Source organism: Gadus macrocephalus, chromosome 14 (genome assembly GCF_031168955.1).
Source record: "Gadus macrocephalus chromosome 14, ASM3116895v1".
Lineage (NCBI taxonomy): Eukaryota > Metazoa > Chordata > Actinopteri > Gadiformes > Gadidae > Gadus > Gadus macrocephalus.
Window position 1 is genome coordinate 2,232,876 of NC_082395.1, and position 24,456 is coordinate 2,257,331.

The 24,456-nt window shown below is 46.7% G+C and overlaps 1 protein-coding gene, 1 long non-coding RNA gene and 1 pseudogene across 2 annotated transcripts in view; 2 read left to right on the top strand and 1 right to left on the bottom strand.

The window, feature by feature from the left end:
• LOC132472377 (serine/threonine-protein kinase BRSK2-like) overlaps window positions 1-16,996 on the bottom strand; it is a 25,320-nt pseudogene extending 8,324 nt beyond the window's left edge.
• LOC132472465 (uncharacterized) lies at window positions 13,480-14,033 on the top strand. Its single transcript, XR_009529082.1, has 2 exons — window positions 13,480-13,850; window positions 13,909-14,033. It is a non-coding gene; the product is annotated as an uncharacterized LOC132472465 (long non-coding RNA).
• A 2,774-nt stretch (window positions 16,997-19,770) lies between the features above and the next one.
• large2 (LARGE xylosyl- and glucuronyltransferase 2) overlaps window positions 19,771-24,456 on the top strand; it is a 17,499-nt gene continuing 12,813 nt past the window's right edge. Inside the window, 1 exon segment of the mRNA XM_060071983.1 lies at window positions 19,771-19,777. Within this exon segment, the coding sequence (XP_059927966.1) occupies window positions 19,771-19,777 (7 nt within the window).

A 24,456-nucleotide genomic window follows, 5' to 3' on the forward strand; every position in this document is an offset into this window, starting at 1 on the left:
GTGACGTAAACCTGTCGTATTTGCACATGCGGTCAGATAGAATGATAATCATAATGAGCATTGCAGAGAATACATGCATGAGACCAGATGGAACAATAACCATAATAATAATAATAATTATAATTATTCGAACAACAGTGAGCATTGCACAGAATCCATGCGGTCGGACCACTTAACAGGGAAACCATAGAAGCGAAGAGGAACAGGCAACATTCATGGGGGTGCGTGAGTCATCAGTGGTTTGAACACAAACGTATTACATTGAGAAGGCCCCATCCCTCTGCCGCCTTGAGCTGTTCAGTAAGCACATTGCACTGCCCAAGCTTTAATCGTCCTTGCGTGACAATTACTAGCCATTGCCCGAGGGGGCTGTGATATCAACGCAACCCCTGATGCAGGACATGTAAAAGCTTCACATTATCGAGCTGTACCTCTGTGTGTGTGTGTGTGTGTGTGTGTGTGTGTGTGTGTGTGTGTGTGTGTGTGTGTGTGTGTGTGTGTGTGTGTGTGTGTGTGTAGGATGTGTGGGTGAGTGCATATGTGTGTGGGTTGTGTATGTATGTGTGTCTGTCTGTGTGTGTTTTGCCATATCAGTTCGTTCTGAAGACATGATGAAATGTTCGATTGACATTAGATCTGAGAATGCGTACAGTTGAAGCGTGGAGACGACCATTAAGAACACGTTGATGGTTTGAGTCTAGGGCATTTCGCTACTTAAGAGCTAATGCATTTCTCTCAGGGTTTTATGTGCACGTCTGAAAAATGGCCTTTACCACCATTTTCTCCTCTCTGCTCTACGCTAGGGTTGTTCTCTACCGACAAGAGACACTTATCAACACTGTAGTCTGCATTTGTCTTTTTTGGTTGGTTACATTAGTTTTTCCTCATGTCCCCGCTGAATGTAAACCTAAAATCCTTATTTTACATACAAAAATCTAAATTCTTCACAATCAAAAAATATTTAGCATTTTCTAAGAGTTTACCTGTAATACCGCATTACACAGAATTGCAACACACAAATCGATACAGAAGTTTGCTACACTTTACGATGTTCCAAGCCTTGTTTTAAAGGCTCTTAGAGTAAATCTTTATTACTTCTCAATGTTAGGTACCACAGTTGCTCAAACTCACTCCCTTTTTCCACTAAAGTTACACACACATCGTTTTGACCAGTATAACAGATGCCTATGGATATGCGATGCCATCCCATAATGTCTTCATCACAGCTCGATGCATGCTACAAATGCTATGAATAAATTCATGCAATGCTGCCTATAAACCAGTGTAGATAAACCTACTCCATTGCAGCGCATAAGGCATCATAAATGCATGAAAGAGCCATAACAGCATGCTTCATCCATTACAGAAACTATTATAATCTTCATAAGCCCTTAAAACTGCTCCTCCATAACCGATTGTGATCATGAGCAAACGGAGACCTCTTGTGATAAATTATGCATGTGAGTTTGAGGCAGATTTTGGAGGGTTTCCCAATGATACCATAATGTCATCATACATGTATGGCTCTACACAAAGTATTTTATAAAACTATTTATTATTAATAATAATAATAATAATAATAATGATGATTACACAGGTCTGTTGTTAGATATGATTCCTGCTCTAATATATTCAGTGTTGTTTAAACTTGTCATTGCGAATAAGTTAAATCATACATGGAAAATGGGAATCAGGGCACTGAATCTCAAATGATCTGTCAAATGAAATCCAAACAGTGCTCGGGATTGAATTTGGTTGACTTGAGGGATCTTACTATTCTAGCCAGGAACGATTCTCTGCCAAGTCTAAAGACGTAGGTTTTTAGCAACACCTCGCCTGCATCTCTCGAATCAGATTGAGTTCGAATGACATGTTACATTACATACAGTATCTATAATGTGCGTAAGAAAGGCTGTTGCGTCCCTTGCTGTCTATTGCAGCATCCGCCTCAGTGCTAAATCACGGACCCTGCATCACTCTCATCCCTTCCGTGAGGCAGCGGACAATACCAGAACACAACACAAGTACCACAGGGAAACCACGGCAACATCTCACAACCAGTCCTGGGGTTCATGCGTCGTATGCACGAGAACCTCCCCTCCCCCCCCCCCCCCCCCCCCCCCACCCTCCCTCCCGCCTCTCACCTCTGTCCGTGGGTTGCCATGTCGATGGCTCGTCGTACCGGTACCGGGGACCCCCCCTCCGTCACGCTCAGCACCTCATGGACTTCCTCTCTGGCCTCCGCTTGCCGTGACGGCTCAGCATGGGGGAGTCCACGCGCTTCCTGGGCGGGTCGACTGCTCAGGGGTCAGGGGTCAAGGGGTTAACCAGGGGGGTCGGAGGGGGGAGATGGAGGAAGGATAACAGAACTGTGTCAGGAACCAGTGGATGAACTGGTGCAGCAGCTAAGTGGGTTGTAATGTGTGGAGCCCCAGCATCACACTGGTTTTGGAGATTGTTTAAAAAGAGGTCCTTATGTGGGATCCAACACGCAAACTGCAGATAAATTGCCAGCATTTAATTTGCATATCTTTTCTAGGATAAACGTTGCTTTCCTAAGCGGCCACAGCTGCCACAAACACTTTATATAAACATATATCTATCATTCAGAACGCTGCTCGGTCACATGGTACATAAACCATATGTAAAAGATAAGTGTTAAACACCACTGTGAGTTGTGGTATCCTCAGTCACAGTGTTTCAGAGAAGTATCTAGCTGATGTCGGCTCCTTAAACAACCAGCGGTTGGGATGGGGAGGATGTGTGTGTGTGTGTGTGTGTGTGTGTGTGTGTGTGTGTGTGTGTGTGTGTGGTGTGTGTGTGTGTGTGTGTGTGTGTGTGTGTGTGTGTGTGTGTGTGTGTCTGGGGGGTTCTACCTATCTCGTTGCGGGGGGGCAGGTTCTGATCCTCCTGGCTGGGGTACTCTCTTACGGTCCAGGAGCAGGAAGTAGATCATCTTCTCCTGGGTTGTCACTGCAGAGGGTAAAGAGGGTCAGAGGGTTAGCAAGAAATGTTTCCTTCTAATGCGACTCATATTATATTCGTCACTACAAGATGTTAATGAATCGAAATTACATTACTCTCTCCACTTTTTAATTATTAGTTTTATTCCTTCACCCTTTTAAATGTTTAAATCAACCGCAACCTCATTTAAAAAATCTTTGAATACAAATCAAAAGGATTCATTGATTATTTTCTCCTTATCCTTTTTAATTAGTCTTCTTAACCACACCTCATTTTAAACACATAAAGTGTTTCTTTAATGGTAACATTAAATTCTCCCTTTAAAACTAATAACCTCTTCTCCATGGTTCTTTTTATGTGCTCATCTTTAACACCTCCAATAATCTGCATTTTTCTTTAACTGGTCTCCTCCTGTTCGTCTATCACCCAGCAACTCGTCGCTAACTCAAACCTCAAAGACCACTCTCCTCACACTACCAATACTATTTAGTATTTTCTTGACCCAAAAAAGGGTCAAGAAATACTATATATGCTACACGTGAACCCCTTAAGATGGCTCAATTTGATGGTTCGCTATCTCGGGATATTGGGCAATATCCTATGATTGAGATCTCAAACTCGGGAGGTTTTTTTCATCGCAGAATGTCCCGCTTCGTTTGCTAATAAAAACAAATAAATCCCGGCAAAAAGTGTTATCTTGTTTATTTTTGGAGTGTTCACGTGTAGTATATACTAAAACTAATTTTCACCTCAGGCTCCGTGAATAATGGGGAATATATTCCCCACTATTCACTTTGCCTTGGGTGAATAATTGTTAATTGGGATGGAGAGGAGCCCCGTCCTTCGCCCCTCGCTGGCTGACTCACTCCTCGAGAGGCAGGTCTTTGGTGAGCTTGGCCTTGTCCCGGAAGCATCCAAGGGAGTGCATGCTCTCCAGGACGTCCGGGTCGATCTCCTCCAGGGCTGCCAGCAATCCTGATGGCCACCTTCCTGGGCACCGGCTGCTCGGGCTCGGGCTCGTTCTTCCCCGGCTCTGAACGAGGAGGAGGAGGATGAGGAGGAAGAGGACGAGGAGGAAGAGGAAAGAGAATAGGAGGAGGAGGAGGAGGAGGAGGAGGAGGAGGAGGAGGAGGAGAATGAGAAGGAAAAGAAGGAGGAAAAGAGGACAGAGAAGAAGAAGAAGAATAGGAAGAAGAAGAAGAAGAAGAAGAAGGGGAAGAAGGAGAAGGAGAAGAAGAAAAATCAGCGGTTCCATGGCAGGATGTGGAGGGTGGTGAATGGCCTGTGACAAACTCAGCACTCGGGACTAATTAAACCGCTCCTTCAAAGCCACTCAGTTGGTCCTCATTGAAGCATTTCGTTTTTCATGACCACGGCGGTGGAGAGTGTCGATTCTCGTCTTTCAGTGATTTGCTGGTATGGATTTTTAAATCGGCAGACGTATGTATGGCACAGAGCCTGGGAAGGCATGTGCTGTGCACACATGCACTCGCGCACAAACACGCACGCACACACACAGTGGGTAATATATAGGAAGCTCTACTTACAGATACCATGTATGCTTCTGGATTTGCTCTAACTGCAAGAATGAGAGAGGGGGGAAAAGCATTCATGAGCTACAGCAAAACACACATATTTTAAAGGCTATTATTTCCTTATTTTAAACATCACATCAAGATGAATAGTACTAATGCTGAAACCATTGGGGTTAATGCAGTTCATGGCCACCCATAAACAAACGCCTGTGTTGTAAATGGTTCCACATCACAAACACGTTGAAGCGTGCGTCAGTTGGGACGGACGTGCTTGCCGCGCTGCGGTCGTTTGAGGCAGTGAGCGCGCTCCAGCCTACCGTGAGCCTCTTGGTGGCGTCCACCTCGATCATGCCCCGCAGCAGGTTCTGGCAGTCGGGGGGGATAAAGTGAGGCATGTGGAACACGCCCAGCTTCACCTTCTCCAGAAGGTTCCTCAGGTTGTCGTCGTCGAACGGCAGGGCGCCCTGAGGAAGAGGAGGAGGAGGAGGAGGAGGAGGAGGAGGAGGAGGAGGAGGAGGAGGAGGAGAGCTCATTAGTAGCTCCTGCTTCAGCACTAGCTCAACGCTAGCATACATTCCTTCTCAGACTAAATGGTAAAAAGATAAATAATAGGCCTTTACACAGCGCTTTTCTCACCAGTGGCCACTCAAAAAGCTTTGCAATACTGCCTAACATTCACCCATTCATGCACACATTCACCCATCAACGGCGTTGTCAACCACGCAAGGCGACAGCCAGCTATTCGGGAACAGTTTGGGTGAGGTGTCTCGCTCAGGGACACCTCGACACTCAGCTAGGAGGAGCCGGGGATCGAACTAGCAACCTTCTAGCATTGACATTAAGCTAGCCAATGGGAAGCACTAGTGTTGGGCTTTAATTAAAATGAATGTACAGTATAAAAGCCCAAAACTGTAATAAAACTACCAAAGCAACCTTGTGGCTTTAAAGTACAATGTGAGTGTGAAGCAGTTGGATTAACAGATCATCTCATCGTCAATGCATATCCTTTTTTTTTTTATAACATAAGGAATATATTAATAGTTTGTCATGTATGTATTATTTTTTGTTAATTCAATTGTAGCAGGAGGGGCCAATATGACACATTAGCATCACTCATGCCTGCCCACCAACAGGCCTCGACGCTCTCTCAGTCGCTGGGCAGGGTGGTTTATAATATCCTGTGTGATATGACTGATGTGCTTTATCCTGATGGAAGGAGGACTGTGTGGAGGAGACACATGCCAGATGGCCGCTGACACTGTGTGTGTAATCCAAACAAAGGAGACAGCGAGGAGATTTATATTCGCATGACGACGAGTGTTGAGTACTCTCTATCTTAATCACACAAGATCAGTCTCTCTCTTGATCACACTCCGCTGTATTTTGTATCCGTCTTTGATGGCATGCAGCACACATGGTCGATGTAAGAACTGCTTCGGATGTGATGAGCACATTCAAAGTCGATCGTTTGGTTCATTTTAATGATGATTTATATCATGATTCACATCACATTTGCATGATGGTTAAATATTGTGCTGAACGGTTACAAACTCCATATTGGGCAAGTTGGTTCTTTTTTTTATGTAATGTAAAAGCCTGATTCAAACCCTGAAACATAATCCACCATAATGACATGTTAAAAGGAATCCGGCATTATCCTATTTCCATGTTTAAACGGACATCAGTGAAGCAAACTGAAACAGCTACAGTATCAAGCTTGGAGCGAGGATTTGGAGGATAGATTTCACTCGCATGCCACACCAGCGGATGAGGTTGGCTGTACTGTAGCCGCTGGGGTTGCATGTGAGCCCACCGAATTAACTAGATTGGATTTCAGACAAAGAAATGCTACAAAGATGGCTCTACCGAATATGTAAAAAAATATATATTTCTGTGTCAAAGTGAAAGTTAAAGTTATAAAATCAAAACCAGGTTGTCAACACAAACAACAGGTAAATGACAGGAAACCCCTGCAGGCTCCTGCTATAATGCATTACATGTTTCATTATTAATTAAATACTAACAGGAAAGCACTTGATAAGACAAAAGGTATGATGTAGTGCCTAGATATAAATGTTGGTTGTTCTAACTCTACAGAAAAGACACAAACATTGATTTGGACATGCAGTTCAACTCTTTGCCCAAAAGCCTACATTCTGACTCCTTAAAGAAAGTGTAATGGAACAGACAACATACTGCCAATTCGAGTTGGTTTTTATATTATATTTTTTTATAATGTATCTGTTACTATAAATTGTACTCTTTCAAGCTACAGTGAAATGCTGCCCCTACCTTCCATTGCCAAAATATCTAAATCAAATCCTCGATGAGTCAACCACTTTTCTCTGTCTGCAGCGATTGTTGTAAGTGCACTCTAGATCGGTCTTTTACAGCAGTTTTGCAAGGATCTTCCCCTATTTGGTCAAACCAACACCCGTATTGATACGCAATATTTTCTGGTCCGGTGCAACTTTTCACATTCACGTTTTCAAGGAGAAATGCAACAAAAGCACCAAACAGTCTGTGGTCGTGGTGAGTCAGAAACCGTTACCCACAGTTACAGTCTATGGTCGCGGTCGCCAGGTCAGCGGTGAGCTGTCACTTACCACTAACAGTGCAAAGAGGATAACCCCGCAGCTCCACGCATCTGCTTTCCTCCCATCGTACTTCTCTCCCTGGGGAGAGGGATGGCAGAGAGACATTGATGAACACACAGAGAGAGAGAGAGAGAGAGAGAGAGAGAGAGAGAGAGAGAGAGAGAGAGAGAGAGAGAGAGAGAGAGAGAGAGAAAGAAAAAGAGAGACAGAGAGCAAGAGAGCGAGAGAGAGAGAGAGAGAGAGAGAGAGAGAGAGAGAGAGAGAGAGAGAGAGAGAGAGAGAGAGAGAGAGCGCAAGAATGAGTCATTCAGGTTACGGATGCTTCTATGCTTTGATTGCGGTCCTGTTTTTTTCTCAATGCAAGAGCACCACCACACAGACTGACACAGAGAGACACACCGCACCTTCCCTTCAGATAGCACAGCATGGGTCAAGTGCACTACCGCACACAGAGAGGAGAGTTCGGGGAGAGAGCGAGGGGAAAGAGGACACAATGAAATCACAAAAGCTAAGAGAGAGTGGTGATATAAGAGGCACTGTGGAGAGTGGCCTGTAGTGTGACAGAAAAAGGAGAGGAGTGCACTTACCCTGATAACCTCTGGGCAGGCATAATGTGGAGATCTGTGGGGAGAGGGGACATACACACACACACACACACACACACACACACACACACACACACACACACACACACACACACACACACACACACACACACACACACACACACACACACACACACACACACACACACACACACACAGAATTATGAAAGAGTCAAGAGTATTCGCAATGGCCCACACGAAGCCCCCTGCTTTTTGCGGTGCATACTACAATTAAATTATGAAGTATACCACACACAAGCACACAAAGACACAAACACACACACACTCAAAGCTCACTGAGAGCAGCTTACTAATAAACAATAGTCCTGATACCTCGATATATGGTGGTTTAACCTTTGAGTCGTGTTCCATTAACCCACTTGAACAAAGTGACAAAACATGTGCAAAGGACTAATCAAACAGGGCATATTAATGAGGAAACAGGAGCATTCCCCTGGGAAAGGCCACTGCATCGCGGTTAAATGAGCTGCAGGTGAGATGGATTCGGTATGAAGGAAGCCAAAGCAGAAAGAGCGGAATACATCAAGACTTTAACGACCAAAGACACGACACCATCCTCTCTGCTTCCTCCCTCCCTGCTCTCCTCCGAGTTTAATTCATTCACCTGGGATTGACTGGCGAGATGTACTCCCTGAGCCAATCAAGGAGATAGTGCCCCTTATTGGTCAGTAATGAACCGGGGGCGGGCTATAATCTGAACTGGCTCGCAGTCGACTCGAAGCAGGTGACTTCACAGAACGTTTCACTCGCTAATAGCTGACCGATGGCTATGCCATTTCTAACAAATTAAAATGTAATAAAAGCTTTTAGATCTTACCCACAGCGCCTTTAATGTGTATCTGTATACACATGTGTCCGGCAGATACAATGATGGAAACATATGGACACGCACATTGCAAAGAAAGATTTTGCTTTGAGATCTGGTGGTAAAGCCTTCCAAAGATAAGTTTGGAAGATCCAAATCTGTAATGATCTCAGGACATCGTCATCTTTAAAAATAATACATTCAAACCCTGATTCCCAGTCTATTCTGTGTTTGTGCGTGCGTGCATACGTGTGTACGTGCGCATTATTCATAGAAAATGCGTCAGAGAGCATGGGTGTGTGCTCTGTCAGGGTGTCAGAGCGTTTTATCAGACGCACTCACCACGTAAACACAACTCTCGGTGCAAACACGCACTTCATCACTGTCAATGTCATCCGTCGTTATGCTAATGTATGCAGAACCGGTCACTTCACACTGTTCCAAAACTGTTTTGTCAAAACACGCTAACCACAAACTAATTATTGCCGGCCGCAGATTTCATCACATTTGGCTCGGGGGGCAAAGGGATCGGCAGTTTTCTGTAGCGCGACATTTAATAAATTCCATTAGCGTCATGTCTAAACGGAGGCGGCTGCCCGTGGAGGTTATTGAAAAGCACTCCGTCTGATGTGGTTATCTACGGAAAGATACACCGGCCCCTCCCTCTGCCCCCCGGTGTCCGGTACAGGGACGGGCGAGGGCAGTGCAGCGACGTCATCGACGGAGGGTCATGTGGTCAGCGAGCCCCATTCAGCGTTCTCACTCAAAGGGAGAGCAGTGAGCTCTGCATTCCCATAGCGCAGTCGTTCTCAAATATTTTCTGCTAGTGCACCCCCTCTAAGATATTTTTTCAGCTGAGTACCCCCTTCATCTTTTTGGTAGCAAAGAAATATACGAACATAAATAATGTATGTGCGTTCTATTTTGTAGTGTAAACATGAACATTAAAAGGGTGCAAATACTCACAGTAAAGTGTGAAATATGGGCCTGTGGCATCTTTTATTTTATTTCATTTTTTTTATACCCCCTGCAGTACTCCAAAGTACCCCTAGGGGTATGTGTACCCCTAGGGGTGGTCTCCATGCAACCAACGTGCTACCAAACACACACACACACACACACACACACACACACACACACACACACACACACACACACACACACACACACACACACACACACACACACACACACACACACTTCTTTGAGAATGTTACCACGCTTGGGCCACAAAGGAGTGTTGTTGACCTGTTTTGTCTCGGCCGCTTTGTTTGCTATGTGGATGCCCTTTTGACAATAAACACAACATGGAGCCAATTTAAAACTGACTTGCTGAGGAGGGTTTCGCAAATATGGCAATATGTATAAAACACATCATCTTGACACCACATCATTGTCTTCTTCTTCATTATAGAGATCCCCGGACGTCACTGTGTCCTTCGTGAGGCATCGTTCTGGCGGATGGGCGACCCCCCCAGGCTCCTGGCTGGCCCCTGGCTGACCCCTGGCTGACCCCTGGCTGACCCCTGGATGATTTTAGTGGCACGAGGCTAATGAGCGCAATAAACGAGGAGGCGGCTGGGGCTGGAGCGACTCTGCGTCTCGTCTGGTGTGACACGCTATACAATGGAGATCTGCCGTAACCAAGTGGGACTCAGACTATGAGTGGATCTGAAACCCACTGACTTCCTCCAACCATCCCCTACCCAATATTTAAGCTACCAGGCAGAGTAGAGTACTCTGTGGCCGGTTACTCTTGACTCTAGACTTCTGATTCTGATTCTAGAGATAACGTGCGGATTTGTTATCAATCGGTCGTGGAGTTGGTTGAATTTCAGTGGACCGAGATTTTCTGTGGTTGACTACTGCCCTACAAAGAACAGAGGCGTATGTTTCAGCCTCGTCGAGCCTGCTCCAATCAGTGTGCTCACATCGAGTGTGTTTGAATAATGCAATGCATTCAATCCTCCAGAGTGAGCATGATTGATCGTCGCCATCATTGGCATGCTGAAGGGAAAGGGATTCTCTGGAGAAGGAGGTACTTGCTATCGTCAAATAACCTTTTGAATAGAACAGAACCAAGAGAACTAAAACGTCTGTTCAAGTAAAAAGGAAAAAAGGGCCGGCTTAGCCAATTTGTTTAAGATCCCTTCATAGGGTAAAAATCGACTTAGCCCTACACATATAGTAGGTCAGCCTCAGCTGGTTCCTGTAATAAAGAGAGATCAGGTCAGATACAGCAGGAGACATGTACCTGGGGGAGGGCACAGTGAACCTACAAGATTCTACAAGCCTTTCCTCTGTAAGAACGACTGCATCAGGGCTGCACCGCGACCCTGTGACATTTTCCTTTGCGATTCATTGGTCGTTCCGTATTAAGAGCTTCGGGTCCTCTGACAGCTGGAGAGTGTGGCTCCGTACAGTGGTTCCAAACTGTTCTGGGCTTGGGACCCACAATTTACCTTCGTCATTAAGTCGCAACCACGCCTTTTCTACAATTCAAACCAATTTATTTCTCAGAAAGGGGGCTAGTAAACGCTCAAACACAATGTCATTATGTCCTTTTTTCAAACATAAACAAACCAATATTTTCATCCCTGCATTCAAAGCACATGACTCATAACTAGTTTTTTTTTTTTTTTAACCACACACGCGACCCATACAAAATAAGTCTCTGCTCCAGAGGAACCTCTGAGGAACTCACCCACAGCTGGTCTCCAGTAGGCTGTCCCCGACCTGCAGAGAAGCCATGCCGAAGTCCGCTATCCTGATGTTGTTCTTCTCGTCCAGCAACAGGTTCTCTGGTTTCAGATCTCTGTGGCTGAAGGTAAAGAAGGGAGAGGGGCAGATGTTAAAGTGAGGGTCAAACCTGTGTCTCAGCTTCTTATACAGTATGCAATGAGAGTAAGGGCAGGGGAGGCGTGTTCCCCATGGTTAGGCCCCAACTTTGTGATCCTTTGTTTTTCCGCTTGTACGCGTCGTTGAGTTGAGTATGAGCGTTATAATGAGCAGCGTTGTGCATGCCATGTTGTAAGACTAGACGTGTCCGAGAAGCTTAACCCTGTCTCTGATGCAGCCGTCAACATGAACCACTGGGGTGGATGACGGAGCTCCCCACATCCACACACATCGTGGTGTGAGGGTTGGGGTGAGTCGTCTGCGTCCCTTCGTCGCGGCTTCAAAGTGAGAATGGACTTCAGTGTCGAGAAAGTATGGGACTCGGATTCTGGGCTTATTGGAACAGTCACATAATCGTTCGACTGTCGATAATCTGAGACTGGCAAAAATAATTTTTAGCCCTTTTTCTAAAATGAATTCTGTATTATTTTAGAAACAGTGACACAATGGAATAGAACACTATTTCCAAGATTATAGAAGACATACAAAGACATGCAATTAAGACAATTAAACTCAATTTTGGGTTCACTGGCACTTTAAAATATTATGATGTACGTCTGGGAAAGGTTCCATTTTCGCAGCATCAGACAAACCACTCGCCTGCGTATGATAGCGTGTAGCGCGGAGCTAAGCCAATTAGATGATAAAGAGCAGAATCCAGTCGTACAATCTTTCCTTTGTTCACTCTGAATGAACAAGACACCAGGGCCCATTCTCAAGGGCAAACACCCAATCTTCAAGGCGGAGCCTGACTTGGGCATCTTTTGCTGACGCGCGAATGCTCTTTGACCAGGCGCGTACGGCTGGGTCACTGAGGTACTGAGGTGTCTCTGAGACGGAGGGACATCAGAGCATCTGGTGCCTCTTAAAGGTTGTATCAGCGATGTTGGCCGACGTCACTTCCGTTTGTATTTGAAGCGAGATCCCAGACAAACAGAGCCAGCCCGCCCCTCCCTTCCGTGTTTCGTGTATCCAGTAAAAACGAACGCAGCGCAGAAACCAACAACACCCACCCCTCGTCGGTGAATGGTTGGAATACTATTTATTTTGGTTTTGAGTGGTTGGTAGTACCATTTCTTTTTGTGTGCGATCTCGGAGCATAGGCTACTTACAGAGAGAAGGTTTTTTGATGGCCTGCTTATAGGGAGGGCAGCTAGCGGATCGTGAGGAAGATCAGTGGAATTTGATCATTTATGTTTCGGCCTAACATCGCTGATACAACCTTTAAGAGGTTCTCAGAAGAAGAACCCAGTGATGAAGAAATACCCTGGCTGCAGAGAGTATCCTGTTCACCCCTCTGTAGCAAAGAGTAGTGTTTCTTAAGCCTTAACCCTCGGAATGATAAGACGTAGAGGGCATCTGCGCGCAAACATGTTATCTCATTACGGGACCTCACGTCGAAATTGTACCATGAATGGACATAGACAGACCTTGACAATTCAGCACTACTCGCCTAACGAAAGAAAATAAAAACGTCTGTGAACGCACTGCTAGGTGCAACATCAGCAGAAGGCCTGGATGTTTTATGGGAGACATGTGTAACATCTCTGGTCGGATGGCTGACCCAGAAGCTGCTGACCAAGGTAACTCCCGCCGCCCATTTTAGGAACAGAAACACCCGTCTTACACACTTATTGTATATTGTACGTCCTGGCACTTCATGTACGCAATTATTGTATGTTGTATGTCCCTGCACTTAAGAATAGTACTCAGTATGTTGTAGCATCTTATCCTAGCTGTATTTGTTGTATACGGGGAATGGGTTTACCTAGTGATTGGTAGTGCTTGGCACTTGGTTCTATGAACATCGTTACTGTTCCGACAGCGAGCTATTGTTGTTTCTCTTTCTTCTGACAAATGTACTAAAAGTGTACCACGCACCATATGGAGTGGCTGTGGCAGAAGTCGAGGGCAGAGATGATCTGTCTGAAGAACTTGCGGGCCTCCTTGGGCGTTAGTCGGCCCTTCTTCACCAGGTAGTCGAACAGCTCTCCCCCGGACACGTGCTCCAGCACAAGGTACCTGTGGGGAGAACGGGGGGGGGGGCGGGGAAATGTAAATGGACTGCGTTAGGTTGGTCCTGTGTAATGTATTGATTGCGTCATGTAAGGTTGAAGAGCACCTATTATGCTTTTTCAACTTTTATGACCCATAAACGTTGTTATAATGATTTATATGTTTAACATGTTTAACGATACTAAAGTGTCAAATAATGACGTACATGCATTTAGACGCATTCCCTGCTGCCCGTCTGGGATGGCTGTACAGAACGCTAAACACTATGGACGCCGGACGCGATTCACTTGTTCAAATTTCCAGGATTTATCTCCGTAGAACAATCCGGATTTTCCCATGTATGGTAATGCTGCAACATGCTCTTCCGGAAGGTAACCAATCACAACGGAGTGGGGTTGGCAGGAGGGGGGTGAGGGGACGGAGAAGGACGAAGCCGAGTGTTGACAGGGAATGCTGAAAGCGCCCAGATGAGAGGAAGAGTTTCCCGAAAATCGACATCGTTTTTTGTGCTGTGATTCGTGTCAGGTTGCTCTATAGGAGTCATTAATAAGAAATTAAGACCAGAAAAGTAGTATAATAGGAGATCTTTAAGGTGCGAGTGTAAAGGCTGTTCGTTAAGGTACGACTGTGAGGGCCGTATCATTAAGGTTACCACTGTTAGGGCTGTACCAGCACCTGTGTGGGGGACAGGGGTGAATGAGCTGCGTTAGCATCCCTCCTGTGTAATACATTAAAGGCATCATCCATAACAGGGGATTTTGGACTCAGAGCGGCTATATTAGCACGGCAGCGCGTGGGAGCACGGTGTAAATCAGGGACAGATCCCCCAGACGTCACGCTGGCTCGGCTAAACAGCGGGCGCTGGGAATCAATCCGTCTTCTCCCCGCCGTTCATCCCCGAGGAGGAGACTGAGGCTGATCCCACGTCTGAGCGGGGAGCTCAGTGTTCCCCCCCCTCCTCCACCCAACTCACTCCTCAGCGCCCCTCTGAGATGTATTAGCAGATTAGGAGCTCTGCTCAAGCGTTGGCCTGTCAAAGGGCTTTTTCTCCCGTTCTAATGAGAAACATACATGATTTGTGAGCGTTTGCAATAAAAATCCTCATCCGCAACCCTAAGTGACCATCGGGCCCTGACGCGGCGAGATCGCTGGGAAAACAAATCCCACGCTGTGCTGCGCTGCGCGGCGCGTGCCTTTATCAAATATTGAACAGTGCGTTTAGCCGTGGTGGTGGAGCGCGCGGTCGCGGTGCGGATAGAGGTGTACAAGGGGTACGGAGGAAGGACGCACGACGTTGAGACGCCATGCTGGTGGAGGTTGGTGGCGGGAGGGCAGTGGAAAATTACGAGATCTGCTACTTCAGAGTGCTTCAGATGGCCGGATGGATGAGGCCTCTCAGAGTCCATTTTAACTTGTGTTTAATAGATGAAATGCAATAAACTCTTGATTAATCCCAGGAGGAAATCATTTTATTTAAGGTATTTATTTGTTAACAAAATACGCGGCACAGTTTGCATAATTAGTCATATAATTGTTTGGCTTTTTTCCATCAATAGCTTTGGTTATTATGAAATGGATGAAATGATTAGGAATGAAAGGTTGTTTGTGTTGTGCCAGTTTAATAGTGGCTTTAATGGTCAGTATTTTTTATAATGCAATTCTTGTTAAAGACCGCAAAGTAATTATAATTGTGTTACGAGCAGCTATAACAATAGCTATTTTTAGATAGTCTTTATCACACACTGGCAAAGTTGCGTTCACACCCCAGGCGTTTCCTAAAATTAGTTTGCTGGGAGCTCATTTATTTTCTACCACAGTTAACATGGTGAGCATGTTATGCTTTCCGCCTGGTTGCGCGTCGTGGGCCTTACCCATTGCTGAAAAGCTATTAGCATAATGGCTAGCAATCAGCTAGCTCAAATTAAATCAGGGTAATGGGAAAACGACTGTTGAGTGTAAACATAAGGATTTGTACTTACAGATATTTTTTATTTTCATACACGTCATGGAGTTTTAAAACGTGGGGATGCTCTATCAGTTTTAGAATGGCTATCTCCCGCTCCACCTAGTGAGAGAGAGAGAGAGAGAGAGAGAGAGAGAGAGAGAGAGAGAGAGAGAGAGAGAGAGAGAGAGAGAGAGAGAGAGAGAGCGAATACAACAATTAAGCAAGCATGACATTTCAGAATACATGATTAATAAGTCAATGTCAATGTATTAACCGATAAACACAAACCACTCAAACTGATCAAGTTACAGAGAGTGATAGAGAGTGACAAACAACCGCAGGCAGAGGGGAAATATAATTATGAAACATGATCTGAAAACTACAGAATCAATATCTTGTATGGGTATGCTAATGCAAACGTTCACACACACAATTTATATTTTCTTATTTGTGTGAATCCAAGCCAATTCTCAACATTTTCCCTCAATTTAATTGTATTACAGTGTTTTCACATCAATTGACTTAATTTCCATTTGGGTTTTCTATTTATTTATTATAATTAAGTTTTTGTAAATCTGTAGTCCATAATAAATTGTACTCAAATGAGTAAAACAAGTAAGCAGATTGTGTAACAATCACAGCATTTCCAGACTAAAAGACAAAGCTGACATTCAGCCTCAACTCAACAATTCATATCAGCCACACATGTTCTAAAAATACTCATTACAAAACATGCATCCAATTATGCGCATACATTATCTTACTTTGGCAGTGAACTCCATTAACGTTAAGAGTTATAATTAGAGTGCCCATCTGATCACCTGCCAATAATATAGTCATAGCAATCTCTGCACTGCTGGAAAGAAGCAGTAGCTACTGGCACCTGTTTTGTGACTCTATGTGTGACACTCGGCAATGACAGTTCTTTGAGTTGTTATATCGGATTTCTATAGGGTTGATGGTTGCCAAGTGACCTGTCAATGCTGCTGCATCTATGTTTCCTACGTCCTACTTCTCATTCATTTGACTAAAGGCCTGAGCCCTCTGATACAACTACACTCAGTCCATCCTTATTTTGTCCAAGGATTTCTCAATGAGTCATTCTGAGAGGGTGCACTCTGATTGGTCAATGGGTTGCAGCAATGAGTCACTGTCCGGACTACTGACAGCAGTCTGGCGATGAAATGTATTTCTGCTTGGCTTTCAGTGTTATTAGTGTGGTTGCTACTGCAAGCACTACTCAGTGTTTCCCCCAGCGCTGTATGGTTAAGGCAGCCGCCTTGACAACAACAGGGCCCCGCCTTGACTATAAATGTATAAAATATATATATATGTTAGAAAAAATATATATTTTATCTAAATATTTTTTAATAATTATGCAAGAAATAAGTATAAAGGTCTCGTAGGGAAAGAAAACATACTTCCATCAGGTATAAAAAATAAAGTTAAATAATGCATCAGTAATAGGCCTACCGATCACAACAATGGTCGTTCCTTGACCACCTTGACTATGACATTTTCTGGGGGAAACTCGGCACCTACTATTCTTCTTAAGTTTTCTTTATTCCGATTGCCTGTTCTGTTTTTTGTGCAGTTACCTGCTCCTGCATACTTTCAGCTACAGAAACCAACTATCAAAACGTATGTATTCGTGTGCATGTGCTTTTGTGTTTATTCATGTGTGTGTGTGTGTGTGTGTGTGTGTGTGTGTGTGTGTGTGTGTGTGTGTGTGTGTGTGTGTGTGTGTGTGTGTGTGTGTGTGTGTGTGTGTGTGTGTGTGTGTGCGAGTCTGAGCGCGCGTGTGTGCGTAATCACGGGGTGCGCTAACATATTTGAACACCTTGGACTTAAGATAGCCGATCTAAAATGACTTGGATTGGGCTGTTGACTCAGGAGACATCGGCGCCGTTAAACAACAGATCAGATTGTCAATCAGAGACCACGCAGCGACCTTGTACTCCGCGTTCAAACACGTCCCGAAGGAAGTGCTTATCATTGGGAATTTCCCATTCCTGATCGGCCGATACTGGGTCGGTGGGACGTCGCAACGTCCTGTCGCTGATAAACGGCGAGCTTAATCCTGTCCCTGTGTGACTCTACGGAAAACTTTAATGCGTGGAGTTTTAACAGACGCCAAATAACCTTCCGAAGTGATGGTGGAAGGAGATAGGGAAAACTTGGACTATTTCAACTGTTTTATACTGTTGCAACGCGGTACAGCTGTGCACAGTATCAGCACCATCAACACATTTCATGACATTATATTTTAAAGCCTGCACATGAATTCATCGTTGGCACATTCATCGTTCCATAAAATGTAATTCCGCTTTTTTTTTTATTGTATATATATAGAGTTAACGTTACATCATATGCTAAACGATTTTAGAACAAAACAATGTAAAAAATAAACGATGAAGGCTCCAATGACAAGCGCCAGTTCGGGATGGAAAACGCACGCGTGTGCGTGTGCGTGTGCGTGTGTGTGGTTCCAATGACAAGCGCCGGTTCGGGATGGAAAGCGCACACACACACGCACACGCGCGTGCGGCTGCGGGCCGCCCAGGCCTCCTCTGGGAGGGACAGTTGATTGTTCCCCCAGGACATCGTCTCCCTACTTTGCTAAGTGCCGTGCCCACGTCGGGGTCACGCTGACGCGGCCACGAGCAGGTGCACAACGACACGTCTCAGGAGCCAGACTCGGAATGGAAGAAACCGGAATAAAAATAAATAATAGAAATGGATTCCCAACAAAGCCACTGGTCTTCAAAAGGTCTGTCACAGCGAGCCAGAAGCTGGCAGGAAATAAATAATAAAATGCCCCCACTCTTCTCCCACACACTTTAATCTTTGGCCCGGCAGTTTCACCAAAACCAGCCTCTGTCACACTTACTTTCCCCCCCATCTCTCTGCTCCGACAGCCCCCCTCCCAGAGCAAGGTGGTGGGGATGAGTGGAGGGGGTGGAGGGGGTGTTGCAGAGGCAGACTGCGAGCAGAGAAAGTGGGCTCCGGTAGGAGTTAAAATGAATTACAAAAATAAACTTTGTTCTCAAGACTTTCATCTTGATGCCCTTCCTCTCCTGGCTGGCTGCGGGATCTCTCTCAGGTCCTCCTGTTGGCTCTACCTCAGATGTTTGCCGGGTAGTGTTACAGCGAGCGCCTCGTGGGCTTCAGAATGACACGGAAATAAAAGTTATTTCCGCAGGAAGGCAACGTCCGGAGGCGTTTCCTGCATTGTCCTTCAGGCGATGGAGCTGCAGAATCAGCCCGCGATAAGTGACGAGAGATGTAAAAATAATCAAGTAAAAATAAAAATAATCAAAACTGGATTTGAATCTTGTGCAGTTTACAGTATGAAGATGACTGTTTTTCCCCCTGTATATCAGGCATCACGTCCTCTTGTACCTGGCCTGATTCAGGCTAAGCTTCAGTGGAATACTGTTTGCATGTCTCAGGGAACGTCCACAACGTGTCTTGAAGCCTGCCACCCCTAGCTATCCATCTCACAGTCGTTAGAACTGAGCATGAGAGACATGACCTCATGTTCACCAATCTTTCGCTCTACCCTATGAAACACACTAGCCTAACCCTCGGCTAGGTCTAATTCTATTCGCACACGCACACGCACACGCACACACACACGCACACACACACACACACACACACACACACACACACACACACACACACACACACACACACACACACACACAGGTAATTAAGACGAGTACAAGATAAACAGCCATTAACTACCCCCTGCACCTCCAACCTTCTCCGTCAGACGCAACAACGGCATTTATTATGTGCGATTATGACCCATATTGAGCGTTAATGGGAAGTAATAAAGTACTGGGGGTGAGGGGGGGGGGGGGGACATGAGCACTCTCAGCATGAGGGGGCGGGGGGGGGGGGACCTCGATAACATCACTCAACCAACAAGACGCTTGTCACTTCATCGTCTACACTAGCGTCACAGCTCAGTACAAGGACCCTCCACCTGTCCTTTGTCCCGGGGAAGCTGAGGTCTCCCTGTGATCCCCTCCCCTCGCTACAAGTCTGGCGGAGTTAACACCACCCTCCCTCCCTCCCTCTCCCCTACATCCATTCAGAGAGAGAGAGAGAGAGAGAGAGAGAGAGAGAGAGAGAGAGAGAGAGAGAGAGAGAGAGAGAGAGAGAGAGAGAGAGAGAGAGAGAGAGAGAGAAAGAAAAAGAGAGAAAGAAAGAAAAAGAGAGAAAGAAAGAAAAAGAGAGAAAGAAAGAAATTGAGAGAAAGAAAGAAATTGAGAGAAAGAAAGAAAGAGCAAGAGTGAGACAGGGAGAGTGTGCCAAGGAGAGCTAGAGAGTGAGAGGAGCGAGAGAGGATGATGATGATGACGAGGGATCTGCCATGGCGGGTAAGTCCCTGCACATAGTTGACTACATGAACAGAAGAGAAAAATGGCTGCAGGGATTTTTCTGCTTGCTGTTTTTAGTTCCGCCTACGTTGTCCTCTGAGCAATGCAAGCAGTGTTGGGCTTTTCTTCTTTTTTTTTTCACCATCCCTTCCCCGTCCTTCTATTTAAAGTGTGTGTGTGCGTAACAGCAGTCGGGCAGATGGGCGGCGATGACTGGAGGAGGGGTGTGTGTGTGTGTCACGAGGGGTCGTCACGGTTACATCACACAGAGTGCTGCGGCCGAAGTATGTGTGTTGAATAACTGACTCAGGTATCGACGGATTTGATTCACCCCTCGTATCGATCCAGGGCAGAGCGCTCCACTCTATTAAACCCCCCGCTCCCCGTCAACGCACACGCTGCATGTACATTCGATTACACATGCGCACACACGCACACACACACAGCAGATTTTATCCAAAATGGCCGATATTGGTTTCCTGTGGCTTCATCAACCCTTCCTCTTCCCCTGCCTCCACGAATGAGTTAACAGTTCCGTTCGCGATCGCCGCTCTTAATGAATTATGAGGATCCACGAGGGTGCGGTGAGTGGCTCTCCAAATCCCCATTTAATTGAAACACGATACGGCGCTGTGGGGCACGAAGGGCGGGAAATTGGAACATCCGCCCAGTAATCAAACCCCCATCTGTGGCTAGGACGGCCGGGGCGAGCCCCGCGACCGGAGAGAGGCTGGAGAGCGAGGAGGAGGCTTCCACGTCGGGGGAATCCAATCACGGGGCGCACAGAGCTGCAATCAGGGGCGGCCGGTGGCTGCCAGCCTCGGGGTCACCGCCGAACCCTGCATTTATTTATAGAGCCGAACACCAGAGTGTTTCTAATAACGGCAAAAAATGATGGGTTGTCCACTGTACAGGCACCTTAGGAGAGGGAATAGGAATAATGATAATACAAGGAGAGGAATGGAGTGAACGGGGAACCTGGGAGTGGGAATGTGGTGGGCTGACAGGAGGTCAGCTGCACGTTAGCTTGTGTGTTCTTCTAGCAAGACAGAGAAGGTGAGTCAGACACGGCTACCAGAATATATGAGAGAGAGAGAGAGAGAGAGAGAGAGAGAGAGAGAGAGAGAGAGAGAGAGAGAGAGAGGATCTCAGAGGCTGTGTTCTCAACCATCTTGGTGGGAGAGAGATAGAGGTAAATAAAGAAAGAGGTAGCGAGCTAGAGAGAGAAAAAGAGAAAGAGGTAGCGAGCTAGAGAGAGAAAAAGAGAAAGAGGTAGCGAGCTAGAGAGAGAAAAAGAGAAAGAGGTAGCGAGCTAGAGAGAGAAAAAGAGAAAGAGTGAGAGCTAGAGAGAATACAAGAGTGAGAGAGAGAATGCAAAAGGGAGAGGGAGAGAGAGTGAGAGATAAAGAGAAAGAGAGAGAAAGAAAGAGAGAAGCGAGCAAGAGAGAGAGCGAGACTATGTCAGAAGAAGCAGATTAAGGTCATGAAGCCTCAGAACAATCAAATGCTCTCTTCCTCTGTGGTGGACGCCAATCGATTCCTTCATGTGCGCCCCCACCCTGTCCTCTCCACCCTCCACTCCTCCGCCTCTCTCTCAGCGGCTCTTAGGCCATCGACCACGAGAGACACCGACAGCAATCAGACACGCTGCAGACACCCCATGGATTTACATGTATACACACGCTGGTGATACAAGGCAACAACCCGACACCCACACACACACACACACACACCCACACACACACACACACACACACACACACACACACACACACACACACAGGCAGATCAGAGACACGGAGTCGCTCCACAGAGTCGGCGGAATTAAGTGTGTGTTGACACCATTAACTGAGGCAGCCGGTCGTCGGCCAGATGAAGTGACTGCTCAGGCCTGAGAGGGCAACCGGCAAGAAGCTCTGCAGAGCGGCCCTCACCAAGCTAACGCACTTCAGCTGGAAACAAGGAGATTCAATATGGTGCACACGGAACGTGCACACAAAAAATCACATGGCACAACCAAACAGAAAAATGGCATGACACGCACACACACAAAATCACCTCACACGCGCACACATAAATTCACGTGACACGCACACACACAAAATCACATGACACGCACACACACAAAATCACATCAAGCGCACACAAAAAATCTAATGATACAGACACAGACACACACACACCATCACCGTGTCCTACTCCCATTATTTCAGGTTTCCTTTATCAACCACTACACCCAGGAACCCTTAAGAAACCCATCCTACCAGCCGACGAACGCGCTTTTACTGGCTTGATATTAGCTGCTAGGGTAAGGGTTAGGGTTAGGGGTTCGTTATTTTGTGACGCTCTCGAATGCTCACAGCGAGGGTACCGTAGAGTTCTAGTTACGCGTCCAGTTGAGTTGCATGCAACCCGGCCAATCACAGACAGAGTAGGGCGGGTCTTGGCGTGGCCATAGTAGGATTCGTAAATACGCATCCTAATGGGGGTCTGCTACGCTCGCTAGCTAGCATCCAGCTAGCCATGTCAGCGCGGTGGCGGCTCCTGTCTGACCGCTCCTCCCGGCGTTCCTCTCTAACGAGCGTTCCCATTAGCCCGGGCAGGTACTGTCTGGCGGGCGGCAAATGTCAGCCCAGGCGCCCGCACCTGATGGGGGGGGGGCAGGAGGGCGTGCCCATATAAGGTGCTGATCCCCGCTGTCGCCGGGGGAAATGTCACCGGACATATGTGCGACCACGGGGTGACACGCTGTGAAACGGGTGCCATGCGCCCGCTTCACAGCGTGTCACCACACAAGGCCAGGCAAGGCAAGGCAAGGCAAGGCAAGGCAAGGCAAGGCAAGGCACCGCACAGACAGACAGACAGACAGACAGGAATACCCTAACTGTAAACTGTCTCACTCTACCACAACACACACACACACTCGCTGGAAACGGTCTCACTTTTTCTACCACAACACCCACCCACCCACCCACATCCAAACCCCCCCCCCCCCCCCACCCCCCCCCCCCCCCCCCCCCCCCCCACACACACACACACACACACACACACACACACACACTCACACTCACACTCACACTCACACTCACACACACACACACACCCACGTGGCTCCATCTGTATAATCATGTGTACAGTAGAGGCCATATCCGAGTGGCTGTATTCCTTTTGGGGGCTGACCCACATCCACCTCTAGATGTTCCTGGGGCAGGTGTGAAGTGTGTGTCCGTGTGTGTGTGTGTGTGTGTGTGTGTGTGTGTGTGTGTGTGTGTGTGTGAAGAACGCCGTGGAAGGAGATTATTTGCATGCAAATCTTGTAAACATAGGCCCGGAATGCCACCATGAAAGGGGTGGAAAGGCTACCTTAAACAAAGCTGGACCTTTCCCAAATGTCAAACCACGAGAGGGGGAGGGAGCAGCTAGAATGAATGCAAGGGGCGACCAGGGCTGGAAGAAAGGCAATATCAATTTTATAGATACAATACACCAACATCTGCTTTATTTTGCAGACTTGATGGATTTGCATTGAGAGAGGAAAAAAAAAGAAGCAATCCATGTTCCTTTGCCCCCCCCCCCCCCCTGCCCCCACAACCCCCTCCACCAAAAGCCAATCATTCCCTGTTGCTATGACAACCAAGGGCCCCGGCATCTTGTAAAATAAGACAAGAAGCTGGGAAGATTAAAGGAGCCGGCTGGGGGAAACCCCCCTTCTCCCAACACACACGCGCACGCACAACGCACACGCACTCACACACACACACACACACACACACACGAGGATCCCTCCATCTACAAACACAAAGGTCCCCAGACAGACAGACACACGCATCCACCACAGCTATCCCCATCTGTGACCACATCCAGGTGGGCGGCAGGCATCTCGACAGCCAATCACTGCCGTGCGCTGGTGACACGCCCACCACGGCCGTCAGTGCTAATGACCCATTAGGCGGAGCTTAAGCGGCGCTGCAGGTCACGGCGTTGACTGCCTGCCGACGCCTCCGTCACGACAGCTGCTTTTCATTGGCCGCTGCTCTGAGAGGAGCAGCCCGCCGCTACAGGCGTGCCTTGCAGACCGCATTCATCAACACGTGCACACCTGAGCACATCAGCGCAAACATATCACTCTGGGGAAAAGCTGAAGGAAAGGTGAGGAGGAAGAGATAAGTGACACAATTTTGGTTGAAACTGGAATTTGTGTTAGGGTCGAAGAGGGGGTTATTTAAAGCTATGCCCTGGTGTCCCTTGTCCGTCCAATCATTGCGGTGTAGGGATACATGGTAACATGGAGTCAGAAGAGCTGAATCCCATCACAGAGGATGTCAGGGGTTTCCTGAAGACAGACGTTAGTAAAACGTATGATTGTGTAAAGTAAAGGCCCTTTTACACTAGTAGGCACATAATTAAAAGTCAAGAAAATGCTAAATAATCATTTGATTCAGACAAGATTTGAATATGCCGCACTTGGAGGAAGGGAGGAAGAGATAAGTGACACCATTTTGTTGAAACTGACTTAATAATGGCTTCATTGGCTCAATAAATTGAGCTTTGTCTACGTCTTCCGCTGAGATTTGGGTATTTTTGTTTGAGTTGTTTCTCTTTGTTCGTCAAGGAAAGGCTTCCATTCTCTCTCCTAAAAGTAGTTTGTTGTTATTGCCCGGTCGTAAAAGCCTCTCCTT